Here is a 17500-nt window from a genome sequence, read left to right as displayed (position 1 = left end):
ATGTTATATAATATTATGTTATATTATATTATATTATGTTATATTATATTGTATTATGTTATATTGTATTATGTTATATAATATTATGTTATATTATATTATATTATGTTATATTATATTGTATTATGTTATATTGTATTATGTTATATAATATTATGTTATATTATATTATATTATGTTATATTATATTGTATTATGTTATATTGTATTATGTTATATAATATTATGTTATATTATATTATGTTATGTTATATTATATTATGTTATATAATATTATGTTATATTATATTATATTATGTTATATTATATTGTATTATGTTATATTGTATTATGTTATTTAATATTATGTTATATTATATTATATTATGTTATATTATATTGTATTATGTTATATTGTATTATGTTATATAATATTATGTTATGTTATATTATGTTATATTATATTATGTTATATAATATTATGTTATATTATATTATATTATGTTATATTATATTGTATTATGTTATATTGTATTATGTTATATTATATTGTATTATGTTATATAATATTATGTTATATTATATTATGTTATGTTATATTATATTATGTTATATTGTATTATGTTATATAATATTATGTTATATTATATTATATTATGTTATATTATATTATCCTCCTCCTCTCCCTCCTCCTCTTCCTCCTCCCTCCCCCCTCCTCTTCCTCCTCCTCCCCCTCCTCTTCTTCCTCCTCTTCCTTCTCCTCCTCCTCCCCCTCCTCTTCATCCTCCTCCCCCTCCTCCTCCTCCTCTCCCTCCTCCTCTTCCTCCTCCTCCTCCCCCTCATCTTCCTCCTCCTCCTCTTTCTCCTCCTCCTCTTCCTCTTCCTCCTCCTCCCCCTCCTCTTCCTCCTCCTCTTCCTCTTTCTCCTCTTCCTCCTCCTCTTCCTCCCCCTCCTCTTCCTCCTCCTCTTCCTCTTTCTCCTCTTCCTCCTCGTCCTCTTCCTCCTCCTCCTCCTCCTCATCCTCCCCCTCCTCTTCCTCCCCCTCCTCTTCCTCCTCCTCTTCCTCCTCCTCCTCTTCCTCCTCTCGGCCTCGGCCTCCAGACAAAAGAGCGATGGCCTTAATTTGTCTTCATTCAGATCAGCCGGTCAGAGGCTCCTCTCTGCTGCAGGTGATGCGGCTCAAGCTGCGGCCCGCGGCCCAGCCGAGGTCGCTGGGTCCTAAAGACGGGTCATGGGCCTTCATGTGGTTTCATTCTATTTTAATAGAACGGTTGTGTCGTTTCTTATTGTGAAAAATACAATTAATAATAATATGTTTCATGCGATCTACATGTTTAGTATTTCCGTTTTATTATTGATATGTTGTGTTTGCAGAGCTGATGATCCAAAGAAAATAAATGCTTTAAAAAAAAAAAAATTAAAATCATCAAACAAAAATCTAAATAATAATGTTTGTTGACAAATTGCTTCACTGCCCTTCAAAATAAACCTCACATTTAACTGTATTTTAAACAAATGAGTCATAAATATAAACAATTATGTTTTTGTGAATCATGTACAATAAACTACTGTAGAAAAGTTACTATGGATCCATAAAACCGAATAATTATGTTTTATTTCCTGTCACATGACAGAAGGACCTTCATGTAGAATGAGTTTGATTATCGATCAGTAAATATTGACTGAAGAGGTTTAAACTGAGATCAGATCAGCTGACGGTCCAACAGAGCGAACTCCAGGCTGCTTTTATTGTGAAACTCTGAAACAGGAAGTTGTTCCTGTTTAACTCTGAGCTTCCTGCTGATTTGTTGTTGTTGTTGTTGTTGTTGTTGTTGTTGTTGTTGTTCTTCTTCTTCTTCTTCTTCTTCTTCTTCTTCTTCTTCTTCTTCTTCTTCTTCTTCTTCTTCTTCTTCTTCTTCTTCTTCTTCTTCTTCTTCTTCTTCTTCTTCTTCTTCTTCTTCTTCTTCTTCTTCTTCTTCTCAGACGATCGTCGTCTCTTCTAACAGAGTTCAGTTCTTCTTCTACTAAACTAAAGAACATGTGAGTGAAGAGACTTCCTACAAAATAAAAGACTTCCTGTCTCAGTCAATGAACGAGGCAAGTAGTTCACTAATAATAGTGCACAATAAATAATAATAATCATGTTTTATTGGGCTCTGTTCTGGAGTCCTCAGGGCGTCCAGGTCACGACCCTGACGGCGGTCTGAGCGGCCCGCCGGATGTCCAGGTCCTCCTCCGCCGCCTCGCTCCTCCTCACCAGCAGGGGGAGCTGCTCCAGCAGGAGGCGGCGGCCGGACGGAGCCTCGGCCAGCGCCGCCAGAGCCCTGAGGGAGTACATGACCAGGGCCTTCCTCCTCTTCCGCTCCTCCTCCTCCTCCTCCTCCTCCCTGGACACCAGGTCGAGGAGGACGGGGACGACGTCCAGGTGCAGACAGCACTGCTTACCTGCAGGCAGCCGATTGGTCAGAGGAGTCACATGGTGCGTTTAAGGTGGTCAGAGGAGTCACATGGTGCGTTTAAGGTGGTCAGAGGAGTCACAGTGATAATGAGGGAAAGTACTTCACGGTGTGTACTTGTACCTGCGGTGATGATCACGGTGTACATGATGACCCCGGCGGCGTTGGCCTGCACCTCCAGGTCTTCGTCCTGCAGCAGCTGCACCAGGACAGGAAGCAGCATCTCCTCACACACCTGCCGCCTCCCGTCCTCACACACACTGAAACCAGCAGAGCGCTCTTAAAGGGACAGTGCAACGCTGTGAGCGTCTCAGCCGTCAGCGAGTGAGTGTGGTTGTGGTTGTTGTTGTTGTTGTTGTGACACTTTGGTGGATCTGAACTCAACAACAAAGTCACACAACAACACTCACTCACTGGCAGATGGAGTTGAGTGTTGAGTACAAGTTGAACCACTAAAAGGAGTTGAAATGTTTGTAACAAAGAGAGGAGTTTCTAAAGTTTCATTAAAAGTATAAGAAGCGAAGGAAGTTGAAGTGAAGGAAGTTAAATCACTGAATGGACTTAAAGTGTTGAGTTTAAGTTGAACCACTAAAAGGAGTTGAAGCCTTTGTAACACAGAGTAGAGTTTCTAAAGTTTCAGTTAAGGTATAAGAAGTGAAGGAAGTTGAAGTGTTGAGTAAAAGTTGAACCACTAAAAGGAGTTGAAGTGTTAAATACAAGTTGAATCAGTGGTACAAGTTGAACCACTGAAAGGAGTTGAAGTGTTAAATACAAGTTGAATCAGTGGTACAAGTTGAACCACTGAAAGGAGTTGAAGCGTTAAATACAAGTTGAATCAGTGGTACAAGTTGAACCACTGAAAGGAGTTGAAGCGTTAAATACAAGTTGAATCAGTGGTACAAGTTGAACCACTGAAAGGAGTTGAAGCGTTGCGTTAGAGTTGAACCACTGAAAGGAGTTGAAGCGTGTCTGACCTGAGGGCCATCAGAGCTCCAGCCGCCTCCCTGCGGATGTTCGGGGAGCGATGGGAGAGTTTGCGTCCCAGCAGCGAGACGCCGTCAGAGGCCAGAGCCGGCAGAGCGTCCAGCCTGGAGCAGGAGCTGATGGTGGAGAGGAGCAGCACCTCCTCCTCCTCCTTAAGCTCCTCCTCCTGCTTCTTAAGCTCCTCCTCCTGCTCCTTAAGCTCCTCCTCCTCCTGCTCCTTAAGCTCCTCCTCCTTATGCTCCTCCTCCTTATGCTCCTCCTCCTCCTGCTCCTTAAGCTCCTCCTCCTTATGCTCCTCCTCCTTAAGCTCCTCCTCCTCCTGCTCCTTAAGCTCCTCCTCCTTATGCTCCTCCTCCTTATGCTCCTCCTCCTCCTGCTCCTTAAGCTCCTCCTCCCGCTCCTTAAGCTCCTCCTCCTGCTCATTAAGCTCCTCCTCCTTATGCTCCTCCTCCTGCTCCTTAAGCTCCTCCTCCCGCTCCTTAAGCTCCTCCTCCCGATCCTTAAGCTCCTCCTCCTGCTCCTTATGCTCCTCTCTGAGCTTCAGCATCAGTTTAGGAACCAGAGTCAGCAGAGCGTCGGCACCTGCAGGGTTTCAGCTCACTGTGACTCAAACTGTGACGAGCTTCTGTCAACAGTGATCACTGTATTGATCTGTGATCACTGTATTGATCTGTGATCTATCTATCTATCTATCTATTGATCTGTGATCAGAGGAGAAGAACTTTTATTGATCCCCAGAGAGGAAATGCTGAGAAATAAATATGAGAAATCACAATGGGAGGAAAGTATAATAAAACATGTTTCCTGACCGAGGAACAAAGTACCAGTTTGTTCCTCGGTCAGGAAACATGTTTTATAAAATATATTATTATTATTATTATATATATATATATATATATATATATATAATAATAATAAATATATATATATATAATCAAATACATTCAGCTGTAAAACTAATTTTAAAGGAAACGTGTTCATATGTTCAGTGGAATAATATGAATATGACGCTTCAGATGAAGCGACGCCTCCTTTACTAGAACATCTATAACTTCCCAGCATGCAGTGGGAGCGGCTCACCCGCGGGCAGCAGAGCGAGGCGGCTCAGCACGCCCAGGACGCTCCTCCTGCAGGAGGACGAGGAGTCCAGCAGCAGAGCCAGAGCAGGCAGGAGGGAGGAGGCCAGCAGGGCCTCTCTGCAGGAGCAACAGGGCTGTTAGACCGCCACCTGCTGGAGAGCCAGGGACCACAAGGACTACAAACAGGACCACAAGGACTACAAACAGGACCACAAGGACTACACGGACTACAAACAGGACCACAAGGACTACACAGACTACAAACAGGACCACAAGGACCACAAGGACTACAAACAGGACCACAAGGACTACACGGACTACAAACAGGACCATAAGGACCACAAGGACTACAAACAGGACTACAAGGACTACACGGACTACAAACAGGACCATAAGGACCACAAGGACTACAAACAGGACTACAAGGACTACACGGACTACAAACAAGACCACAAGGACCACAAGGACTACAAACAGAACTAAAAGGACTACACGGACTACAAACAGGACCACAAGGACTACACGGACTACAAACAGGACCACAAGAACTACAAACAGGACTACAAGGACCACAAACAGGACCACAAGGATCACAAACAGGACCACAAGGACTACACGGACTACAAACAGGACCACAAGGACCACAAGGACTACAAACAGAACTACAAGGACTACACGGACTACAAACAGGACCACAAGGACTACACGGACTACAAACAGGACCACAAGAACTACAAACAGGACCACAAGGACCACAAACAGGACCACAAGGACCACAAACAGGACCACAAGGACTACACGGACTACAAACAGGACCACAAGGACTACACGGACTACAAACAGGACCACAAGAACTACAAACAGGACTACAAGGACCACAAACAGGACCACAAGGACTACAAACAGGACCACAAGGACTACACGGACTACAAACAGGACCACAAGAACTACAAACAGGACTACAAAGACCACAAACAGGACCACAAGGACTACAAACAGGACCACAAGGACTACAAACAGAACTACAAGGACCACAAGGACTACAAACAGAACTACAAGGACTACACGGACTACAAACAGGACCACAAGGACTACATGGACTACAAACAGGACCACAAGAACTACAAACAGGACCACAAGGACCACAAACAGGACCACAAGGACTACACGGACTACAAACAGGACCACAAGGACTACATGAACTACAAACAGGACCACAAGGACTACACGGACTACAAACAGGACCACAAGGACTACACGGACTACAAACAGGACCACAAGGACTACACGGACTACAAACAGGACCACAAGGACTACATGGACTACAAACAGGACCACAAGGACTACACGGACTACAAACAGGACCACAAGGACTACATGGACTACAAACAGGACCACAAGGACTACAAACAGGACTACACGGACTACAAACAGGACCACAAGGACTACATGGACTACAAACAGGACCACAAGGACTACACGGACTACAAACAGGACCACAAGGACTACACGGACTACAAACAGGACCACAAGGACTACATGGACTACAAACAGGACCACAAGGACTACACGGACCACAAACAGGAATACAAACAGGACTACAAGGACCACAAGGACCACAAACAGGACCACAAGGACACAAAGGCCTAAAAGTAGGACTACTGACAAGGACTACAAACAGGATTACAAACAGGATTACAAACAGGACTACAAACGTGTCTGTCTACCTGCCGATACTGTGGGAGGTCAGCAGGTGAAGCAGCTCGCAGGTTTTTGTTCTGACTGAAGAATCTTCATCTTTTAACAAAACTTTCAGCTGCTCCAGAAAACCTGCAGAAGAAGAAGAAGGGGAAGAAGAAGAAGAAGGGGAAGAGGAGAAGAAGATGAAGAAGATAGGGAAGAGGAGAAGAAGAAGAAGATGATGAAGAAGATGGGGAAGAAGATGAAGAAGGGGAAGAGGAGAAGAAGATGAAGAAGATAGGGAAGAGGAGAAGAAGAAGAAGATGATGAAGAAGATGGGGAAGAAGATGAAGAAGAAGGAGAAGAAGAAGAAAGAGAAGGAGAAGAAGAAGAAGGGGAAGAGAAGAAGAAGAAGAAGATGAAGGTCTTTTTCATCCCATTGTAGAATACAGTAAATATTATTTTAAATATAATGTATTGTTATAATACTGTATTATGTACTATTATATTAATAATTATATTATTCTGTATTATTATTATTATATAACTATAGTGTATTATTATTATTATTAGCATGTATTATTATTATAATTATATGAATAATTATATTATTCTGTATTGCTATAACTATAGTGTATTATTATAACTATAATGTAGTATAATGTAATATGTATTATTATATCAATACGCATATCATAATGTATCATCATTATGTATTATTATAATGTAATATGTGTTATTACATCATTACTCATATCTATGTATTATTATAATGTAATATGTGTTATTACATCATTACTCATATCTATGTATTATTATAATGTAATATGTGTTATTATATCATTACTCATATCTATGTATTATTATAATGTAATATGTGTTATTACATCATTACTCATATCTATGTATTATTATAATGTAATATGTGTTATTATATCATTACTCATATCTATGTATTATTATAATGTAATATGTGTTATTACATCATTACTCATATCTATGTATTATTATAATGTAATATGTGTTATTACATCATTACTCATATCTATGTATTATTATAATGTAATATGTGTTATTACATCATTACTCATATCTATGTATTATTATAATGTAATATGTGTTATTATATCATTACTCATATCTATGTATTATTATAATGTAATATGTGTTATTACATCATTACTCATATCTATGTATTATTATAATGTAATATGTGTTATTATATCATTACTCATATCTATGTATTATTATAATGTAATATGTGTTATTACATCATTACTCATATCTATGTATTATTATAATGTAATATGTGTTATTACATCATTACTCATATCTATGTATTATTATAATGTAATATGTGTTATTACATCATTACTCATATCTATGTATTATTATAATGTAATATGTGTTATTACATCATTACTCATATCTATGTATTATTATAATGTAATATGTGTTATTACATCATTACTCATATCTATGTATTATTATAATGTAATATGTGTTATTACATCATTACTCATATCTATGTATTATTATAATGTAATATGTGTTATTATATCATTACTCATATCTATGTATTATTATAATGTAATATGTGTTATTACATCATTACTCATATCTATGTATTATTATAATGTAATATGTGTTATTACATCACTACTCATATCTATGTATTATTATAATGTAATATGTGTTATTACATCATTACTCATATCTATGTATTATTATAATGTAATATGTGTTATTACATCATTACTCATATCTATGTATTATTATAATGTAATATGTGTTATTACATCATTACTCATATCTATGTATTATTATAATGTAATATGTGTTATTACATCATTACTCATATCTATGTATTATTATAATGTAATATGTGTTATTATATCATTACTCATATCTATGTATTATTATAATGTAATATGTGTTATTACATCATTACTCATATCTATGTATTATTATAATGTAATATGTGTTATTACATCACTACTCATATCTATGTATTATTATAATGTAATATGTGTTATTACATCATTACTCATATCTATGTATTATTATAATGTAATATGTGTTATTACATCATTACTCATATCTATGTATTATCACTAGTGGAGCTTCACCCCCGGTGGCGGTCTGGTGGATCCGCTCCGGGTCGTGGTTCAGGTCGCAGAGGGAGAGCAGCGCGCGCAGCCTGGAGCCCGCGTCCGGCTGCAGCAGCTCCTCGAACAGCTGCGGCACGGCCCGCCGGCCGAAGGCCACCGGGGCCCGGGTCGGGTCCAGAGGAGCCGGGGTTCGGTCCAGAGGAGCCCGGGTTCGGTCCAGTGGAGCCCGGGTCCGGGTTCGGTCCAGAGGAGCCGGGGTTCGGTCAGCCGCCATCCGCCCGGTTCAAGCGGAGAAATGCAGAAAAACACTACGGTCGCCTAGCAACCCTAAACCGGAAGCCGGGGAGAAGACGTCACTTCCGGAATATGTCAACGTTAGAAGCTGATTGAAAAAGGATCAAATATTAAAGACATCCAGAATATCTCAAACTTATTGAAACAAAAGATCCCTAAAGAACATTAAATAGAAAACATTCTTACAATAGTTTAAATCTAAAATAGTTTCATATTTAAAATGGGAGACAAACCACAGAAAAAACGACTTAAGAAATATCATGCATTATAAAAGTGGAACTTCTCACAAACCGATAGAACAAAACCACAGAAACACATTTTGATTTATTAGTTACGTGTTTTTAACCCTTCGATATTTAATGTTATTTTAATTTTAATATTTTCGGGAGAGAAGCAGAAAAACATTCGGGTCGCCTAGCAACCCTCAAACGGAAGCCGGGAGATGACGTCACCTCTAGATATATGTCAACGTGAGATAAGAACATCAAAGTTTAACTTCTCACAGAGAACAAAACACAGAAACACATTTTTATTTATTAGTCACGTGTTTTTAACTCTTCAATATTTAATATTATGTTAATTTATTCTGATGAATATTATTTTAATAAGTTCACCTGTTAATGTCTAAAAGTCTCCAAAGTGAAGATTTAACAAGTTTAACGTTTAACAACCAGGTCCGGTTTAGCTTTCAACCAGCGCTGGTCCCGGTCCTGGTCCCGGTCCTGGTCCCGGTCCTGGTCCCGGTCCCGGTCCCGGTCCTGGTCCCGGTCCCGGTCCCGGTCCTGGTCCCGGTCCTGGTCCCGGTCCTGGTCCCGGTCCTGGTGAAGCTCCATCCTGAAGCGTTTACTAGATAAAAAGCTGAGCCGTGTTTCTTTGCAAACCTTTTATTGGTGTTGTTGTGGACATGAAGGTTCAGACGTCTAAACAACAACAACAAACCTTCACAACAGAAACTGTCTCACTGATCAGAGTCTAACCTCATATTGAAAATGAATCATAAAAAAAAGAAAAACAGGTCATTTCTTTGCATCTATTTCTTCTTCTTCTTGCTCTTCTTCCCTCCTTCTCCCTGCTGGGAGCCGGACTCTCCTCCGCCGGTCTTCTGGGTCCTGGTCTTCAGCTTCGGGATCATCTCGGCTACGTAGACCATCACCTCTTTACCTGAAGATCACACATGGCATCCGCCTGTCAATCACCCTGTAGCCCCGCCCTAAAGCATCGCCTGTCAATCACCCTGTAGCCCCGCTGTCTGTTTCAGCTTTAACACATGAAGCATAGACTTCTATACAACCAGAGGAGCCCCCTGGTTTGGACTTACGGGACGTGAACTTGTCCAGACAGAAGCTGCCGTCTTCCTGCTTCACCTGAACTCTGACTCGACCTCTGAACTGGACGTCTCTGTTCCACTCTCTGGGGTGCATTTTGTTCTGGAAAAGACATTTTATGTATAAATATACATGTTGTTATCTCCTCCTCCTGCTCCTCCTCCTCCTCCTCCTCTCACCTCCAGGTAGACGTTCATCCCGGCGGCCGTCAGCACGTCTCTGATCTCGGCACATGACGGGTTCTCCACCGCCTGCAGACACACGACAGCGTCTCAATGTCACGTGACTATGACTCTACCGGGACGCCTGGGGCATCGAAATGAACACACCTCATTTCAACCATGACCAGAGCCACCGAACCTTTCACAATAAAAGCCCCGAGCGTAAACACTAACTGTTCACCAGAGGAAAAGGTGTGAAAATCAAACATTTAAAAAGTGGAGCAACCTTCTCTGTCGGGATCCTTCGTCCTTCAGCCAGAGTCTTCTTACTGTTGATGTAGATCGGATAGACGCAGATGAACCTGGAACACACACACACACACACACACACACACACACACACACACACACACACACACACACACACACGATCTTGTCGATATAAAGTTACAGAATAATTGATGGACATCATGGCATTATTGATCCGTACTAGTCAGCTGTATACATGCATATTAATGAAGACATGTACATTTTTGCGTAGACATTTGTTAGACAGGAGGTCAATATCACCGGGATGTGATCTAAAAAGGGTTCATTTGTTTTATTTCATCTCCAAAATTAAGTTAATTATTTTTAGGAATTCGCCCAACTGGTAGGAGACCCCGGGGAAGACCGAGGACACGCTGGAGGGATTATATCTCCCGGCTGGCCTTGGAACGCCTCGGGGTCCCAGAATGAGCTGGAAAGTGTTGCGGGTGAGAGGGAGGCCTGGGTCGGCCTGATGGACCTGCTGCCACCGCGACCCGACCCCGGATAAGCGGCTGATAATGGATGGATGGATGGATGGATTTTTAGGAATTGCTAGGGATTAATGAATCAATTAACTGGAAACAATCACACAGATTATGACATAACAATAATCCTAGTAGATAAATAAAACAATAACACGAAGCTGATCAATATATTGAAGTAAGGATCTTAACACACGTCATGCTAAGGACCAGCAGACTCCATGTGGGAACACACTTCAACATGGTCCCGTTTCTTTATCGCTTTGTAAAACGGGTCTTTATGTCTTTATGTTACATGAAGTATTTTAGGGGTAAACGGGATTATTTCAGTTAACTCTGTTTACGACAGCTAACCTCTCTAACGTCACTCCCACAATCCTTCACTCCCAAACCATAAACCTCCCCAGAAAAGTCTGTTTTTGTTTGGATGAAAAACTAAAAGCCAAATTAAATGCATGCCGAATTAAAGCGCGACCCTTTAGGATCGCCGTGTTTGCGACAGAAGACATGAACACGCGAGACTAGTTTGCAGAAATAAGAGTTACACTTAAAATACGCAAAAGTTCTACACGGGTTTGTCAACTCCTTAGCTTAGCTTAGCTTAGCGGGGCTAACAGGAGAGCTAGCGCCAGAACTCGCCTCTCTTTGTCGGCGTGGTTCTGGGTCAGATGAGCCATGTTCGGTCCGGTCGAGTCTCAGCCGGATAAAACCACAAACGACACGGTTTCACTGCCGTAAACACGCCACCATAGGACCCCTGCACATGCGCAGTGACCGGCTGTGTCTTCTTCTTCTTCTTCTTCTTCTTCTTCTTTGTTGGAATATAAACCAGCGTTTGAGGTTCATACCGCCCCCTACTGCACCGGAGGGTAACATCACGACAGTAAACTCTTAAACAAATTAAACCTTTTTCTTTGTTCACTTTCAGGTAATAAGACAAAGCAGAGCCGAACTACACTTTGCACTATTGTTAGTTCATTTAATGTATTAGTACTCTATTATACTGTTTGTATATATTGTTCATTTTTTCTTATTATTCTACTCAGAGGAAACAACAGAAGAAGAAAAACGAGACCTTCTTCCCTTTTCCGGTCTGGATACACGCTGTTCATTGGTCAATCGGTGTTGAACCCGCCTACTGTACTTGTACTTCCCCCCGATTGGACGACTGCGTGACGCGTCACCACAGCGTCCTCTCTGATTGGCTGGAAACGTTTTGGCGGCGCCAGAAGCTTCGTGTTCGAACACACGACAACTAGTTTACTGGCGTTCGTGTCGCAGAAACCGCCGAAAACACTGAGTCGTGTCTGCTGCTGGAGCCGGGGAGGAGCTCCCTTTGTCGGCATGGATGTCCTCCAACGTCACGGCGATGTGGAGGAGATTTCAAAGAAACTGGACAAGTAAGTAGCGCTAACAGTTAGCATCGGTTAGCCACATTTATGCTAACGCGTCATGTGTACTAACACAATGTATAACGTCATCATATAAAGTATGTATATATATGCTGATGCTTTAGCTACATGAAGCTGCTACTTGTGTACTTTTACTGCAGTAGTATTCTGAGTGAAGGATCGCAGTATTTGTACTGTATTCTGGTATTGATCACAGTGTGGGTGTTTCTGACCCCGCGCTTGTCTCCTCAGGTGTTTATCTGTGGACGCAGACGAGGTGGAAACCTACCGCAGGTACGTCATCAGCATTTCAATATTACATATAATACTGTAGTGTATAAGAGTTCTGTGTACTTTGTGTTAAGAGATCTTCCTTTAGTTGCTTTGTTGACCCCAAAAAGTACCTATTGTAGCTGCAATCAACCTGTTTTGCACTGAATATATTTTCAAGATAATAACAATAAAGTTCAACCTGTGAAAACAGAATATGTGAGCATCAGGTTGTATCGGTTCTAGTGGAGCAGTGAGCTGCTTTCCTCTACACATATCTTTAAAGCAGGGTTGTAGGTTTGATACGCTCTCAATTAATGCTCAATGTTGAGCTGAGATCTGTTTTCTGTTTTGAGAGACGCAACAGCAGAAAAGATCTCACAAAGGCTTTTGGCAAAATGTCTAAACACTGATTGGTTGTTTACAAAGTCACATGATCAGAGACTAGAGAAACATCCTGATCTACTGGATACTGGAGGAGAACCTTTTATTTACTCATCTTAAGATGTGAGTTATAGTGTGATGTCACGTATGTTAATATGGAAATGACAAGAATTTTAACTTCTTTGTTCCGACTTGTTTACTTTTTAAAAGTTGATAAAGATAGTTTTATTCTAAAATGCAGTTGGATACTTAAAATAAGGAGAGAAACTGGACCTTTTGAAGGTAAACTGTTTTATTTTGTGTATAAATTGTTCACCAGATAAGAAGTCGTGGTCACAATGAACCAAACCAGTGAATATAAAATGTCTCTTCAACCCGCTGACGTCCCGTTTCTTCCTTCAGATTAATCCAAGATGGGAAAGACGTCGGCCGGCAAGGAGACATGAAGACGGCGCTGAAGTTCTTCAGACTGGCCTTCGACATCCGGCAGAGCGAGAAACTGGAGAGCAGGATCAAGAGGATCGAGGACCATCTCGCTGAGGAATACGAGGAGGAGGAGGAGGAGGAGGAAGACGACGACTTCGTCAACGTCAACGGCAGCGGCTTGATGCTCTTTAAAGACTTGTACGACAAGCTGTACGGCTACCAGCGAGAGGGCGTGGCCTTCCTGTACGGCCTCCACCGAGACCGCCGTAAAGGAGGCATCCTGGCGGACGACATGGGCCTCGGCAAGACCATCCAGGTCATCTCCTTCCTGTCCGGCATGTACGACTCCGAGCTGGCGAAGCACACGCTGCTGGTCATGCCGACCTCGCTCATCACCAACTGGACCAAGGAGTTCGCCAAGTGGACGCCCGGCATGCGGGTCAAGGACTTCCACGGCACCGTCAAGGAGAGGACCAGGAACCTGGAGAAGGTCCAGCGCAGGAGCGGCGTGGTCCTGACCACGTACACCATGATCATGAACAACTGGCAGCAGCTGTCGTCGCACCGAGGCGGCGAGTTCACGTGGGACTACGTGATCCTGGACGAGGCGCACAAGATCAAAACCACGTCCACCAAAACGGCCAAGAGCGTCTACGCCATACCGGCGAAGAACCGGGTTCTCCTCACCGGCACGCCGGTCCAGAACAACCTGAAGGAGATGTGGGCTCTGTTCGATTTTGCGTGCCAGGGCACCCTCCTGGGCACGGCGAAGACCTTCAAGACGGAGTACGAGAACCCCATCACCCGGGCCAGGGAGAAGGACGCCACCCCGGGGGAGAAGGCTCTCGGGTCCCGGATGTCCGAGAACCTCGTTGCCACGATAAAGCCGCACTTCCTGCGCAGAACCAAGGCGGAAGTCAACAAAACGAACGCCGCACAACAGGAAGAGGAAGGCGGCCGAGCGGCGAAACCCCCGAAAGAGTCCGGAGCCGTCATGCCGACGCTGAAGAGGAAGAACGACCTGATCGTCTGGACGTACCTGAGCGCCGTGCAGGAGGACATCTACCGGCAGTTCATTTCTCTGGACCACATCAAGGAGCTGCTCATGACCACCAGGTCGCCTCTCGCCGAACTCACCATCATGAAGAAGCTGTGCGACCACCCCAGGCTGTTCCCCGCCTCCGCCATCGCCAAGCTGGGCCTCGGCGACGACCGCGACGAAGACCAGCCGGGCGGCGCGGGGAGCATCGCCGACGTGCCCGACGACACCTTGATAGCCGAGTCCGGGAAGCTGGTCTTTCTGTTCGCCCTTCTGGAGCGGCTCCGGGACGAAGGCCACCGCACGCTGGTCTTCGCTCGCTACCGGAAGGTGCTGGACATCATCCAGCGCATCCTGGGGAACCGAGGCTTCAAGGTGATGCGGCTGGACGGCACGGTGACCCAGCTGGCGGAGCGAGAGCGGCTCATCACCCGGTTCCAGACGGACACGAGCTACTCCGTCTTCCTCCTCACCACCCAGGTGGGCGGCGTCGGCATCACGCTGACGGCGGCCGACCGAGTCGTGATCTACGACCCCAGCTGGAACCCGGCGACGGACGCCCAGGCGGTGGACCGGGCGTACCGGATCGGCCAGACCGACAACGTGGTCATCTACCGGCTGATCACCTGCGGCACGGTGGAGGAGAAGATCTACCGGCGGCAGGTCTTCAAGGACTCCCTCATCCGGCAGAGCACCGGCGACAAGAAGAACCCGTTCCGCTACTTCAGCAAGCAGGAGCTGAAGGAGCTCTTCATCCTGGAGGACCCGCGGTCTTCGTCCACGCAGCTGCAGCTGCAGGCGCTGCACTCCAGACACCGGCGGACGGACCCCGAGCTGGACGAGCACATCGCCCGCCTCCACGCCATGGAGATGTTCGGCATCACCGACCACGACCTCATGTTCTCCCTCGACGTCGAACAGGACGAGGCGCCGGAGGACCAGGAGGAGCACCACTACATCGAGGGCCGGGTCCAGAAGGCCCAGGAGCTGGTGAAGGCCGAGTCGGAGCTGCAGATGCAGCTGGCGGAGAGCATGGCGTCCGGCACGGAACCGGCCTGGCTTCGGCAACCGGAGTCCGACAACAACAACAGGGAGCGGACTCGGAAGAAAACCAATCCGAGACCCAGTCCTTCCGTCCCACGGCACGACCTCAACGGGTCACCGGCGGCGGTGGTGGAGCTGGACGAGTCTGGTTCTGACCAGGAGGTCCAACAGGCCGGCGGCCCGGTTATCGATCTCACCGCAGACGAGAGCGCCGCGTCGGAAGATCGAGCCGTCGCTCTGGAAGGAAGCGGAGACGAGCTGCCGTCCGTCAAACGGGAGCGGAGCTTCGTGGAGGCGATGGAGGAGTCTCTGGAGGCGTCGGAGGCCGGCGACGCGGCGGAGGCCGCCGCTCAAGACCCGGAGGACCGGGCCGAGGCGTCGGGAGACGGCAGCCCGGTGTTCGTCAAGGCCTTCTCTCCGCCGCTGAACAGACGGCTCTCCGTCTTGAAGCCGGACTCGGACGCCAAGCCGGACGCGTCGTCGTCGGGACTCGAGTCCTTCGGGGGGAACTTCAATCTGCAGCTCGAGGAGAGCGACTTGTTCTCAGACCGCGAGGCGGCGGAGACCGAGGAGACCGAGCAGGAGGAGAGGAAGCTGCTCCTCCTGCTGCAGGCGGAGGGCAGCTTCGACGTCTACAAGTCGCTAAACGAGAGTCGACACAAACTCGGCCAAAGCCTCGGCCACGCCTCCGATCCGGACCGGTCCGGGGACGGCTCCGTCATGGCCACCAAGAAGAAAAGGGCATTGGTGATCTACGACAGCGAGGAGGAGGAGGAGGAGGAGGAAGAGCATGGTCAACTCAACAACTCCTTCCAGGTTCTTGGAGCCTCCACGCCGAAATCCGGTCCCGCCCCTCTCCGGTCAAGAAGGAGCGTTGGAGGAAGAGGAAACACCTCCGTGGCTTCACGCCGCTCTTTCATCATGTCCATGATGGAAGACATCGACGCCCAACAGGAGGAGGAAGAGGAGGAGGAAGAAGAGGATGAAGAAGAAGAAGAGGAGGATTCAGGGAAGCACTTTGACGAAGAGGAGATCATTGGTTCAACTCGTGATGAGCTTCAGCTGGAGGAGACAGCGGGAGAGACATTAAACACAGAGGAGGAAGGGGAGGAGTCCAGCAACATGGAGGAGTCTGGACAGGAAGGGGAGGAGTCTGGACAGGAAAGGGAGGAGTCCAGCGCGCCCGAGCTCGCCTCCGACGAGAAGATGGATCAGTGCACCGCTGGAGTGAAGATGAAGGGCATCGACCCGTCGGAGGAAGAAGAGGAAGAGGAGGAGAGCTTCCTCTCGCTGGTCAGAAGAGGGAAGGAGAGGAAGAGCAAAGGGAAGCTGGACGAGGCCTTGAGCTTCTTCCTGCGAGCCATTGACCTGAAGCCCGGAGACCCGGAGGTCCAGCTCATGACCATCCAGCTGTACCGGCAGCAGCGCCGCTGACGCCACGCTGCTGCTGTTGTTTATTCCATTCATCGTTATGGTGACAGGTCATTATTTATACAAAATAAAGTGTTTTTACCTGTACTTATTGTACTTTAAATAAATACAATTTCCAGTCAAACGTTTTTTTTATTTATTTATATTTATGTCTTTCGGTCAAAACAAAGTAAAATTCTTCACTTTAAAAGTCGAGTTGATTTTTAATCTTTTTTATTTAATTTTTTACCTTTTTCAGATTTATTTATTTTTCATTTAGTTTTGATTGTCAAAATAAGTTTTTATTCATTTTGGTTGCAGAATATCTTCTAAATTTGCGTGTTTATTATATCTGGAAAACATTTTAATTAATTGATCTTTTTTTGCCAACTGTTTTGCAACTCACTGAATTAGTTATATATAATATTTGTAATACCTGGTGAAAGATCAGCTGTACATGAAGTCATCATTATTCCTGCAGATAAAAATAGTTCAATGATCAATTCATCTGCAGGTTCTTTATTTTTTTTAAATATCAGAAAATGAAATTGAATAAATGTTAAACACGAGTCTTATGTACAGATTTATACCTTAAGTCATCACGTTGTCATTTATTGATCAGTAGAAAAGAAAAAAGTTGAAAATAAATATATTTTTTTAAACAGCTGTTTATTGA

General features: G+C 44.6%; 3 protein-coding genes across 4 annotated transcripts; 1 reads left to right on the top strand and 2 right to left on the bottom strand.

Annotated features, from left to right (window-relative positions):
• Nucleotides 1-2149: 2149 nt before the first annotated feature.
• LOC306740119 (radial spoke head 14 homolog) lies at nucleotides 2150-8563 on the bottom strand (the record flags this gene model as incomplete). The annotated part of the gene is made up of 7 exons (XM_079222228.1): nucleotides 2150-2424; nucleotides 2559-2695; nucleotides 3410-3585; nucleotides 3955-4001; nucleotides 4500-4615; nucleotides 6226-6328; nucleotides 8308-8563. 7 exons carry the CDS (start codon nucleotides 8561-8563, stop codon nucleotides 2150-2152), a joined length of 1110 nt encoding a protein of 369 aa, XP_079078354.1.
• Nucleotides 8564-9451: 888 nt separating this feature from the next.
• On the bottom strand, nucleotides 9452-11658 carry srp19 (signal recognition particle 19). Of its 2 annotated transcripts, none has more exons than XM_079222089.1 (5): nucleotides 11500-11658; nucleotides 10356-10431; nucleotides 10088-10159; nucleotides 9902-10010; nucleotides 9452-9744 (listed from the first exon to the last, which is right to left on the bottom strand). In XM_079222089.1, the coding sequence occupies exons 1-5, from the start codon at nucleotides 11535-11537 to the stop codon at nucleotides 9614-9616; spliced, it is 426 nt and encodes a 141-aa protein (XP_079078215.1). In that variant the 5' UTR covers nucleotides 11538-11658; the 3' UTR covers nucleotides 9452-9613. The 2 variants fall into 2 exon arrangements, with proteins under 2 accessions (XP_079078215.1, XP_079078216.1); XM_079222090.1 differs by having other exon boundaries at nucleotides 10356-10398.
• Nucleotides 11659-13608: 1950 nt separating this feature from the next.
• On the top strand, nucleotides 13609-16892 carry ercc6l (excision repair cross-complementation group 6-like). The gene has a single exon (XM_079222227.1). It carries the CDS (start codon nucleotides 13624-13626, stop codon nucleotides 16846-16848), a length of 3225 nt encoding a protein of 1074 aa, XP_079078353.1. The 5' UTR covers nucleotides 13609-13623; the 3' UTR covers nucleotides 16849-16892.
• The last annotated feature ends 608 nt before the right edge of the window (nucleotides 16893-17500 follow it).

Source organism: Taurulus bubalis (assembly GCF_910589615.1).
Source record: "Taurulus bubalis genome assembly, chromosome: 8".
Taxonomy (NCBI): domain Eukaryota; kingdom Metazoa; phylum Chordata; class Actinopteri; order Perciformes; family Cottidae; genus Taurulus; species Taurulus bubalis.
This window is presented reverse-complemented; position numbering and strand designations above follow the sequence as displayed.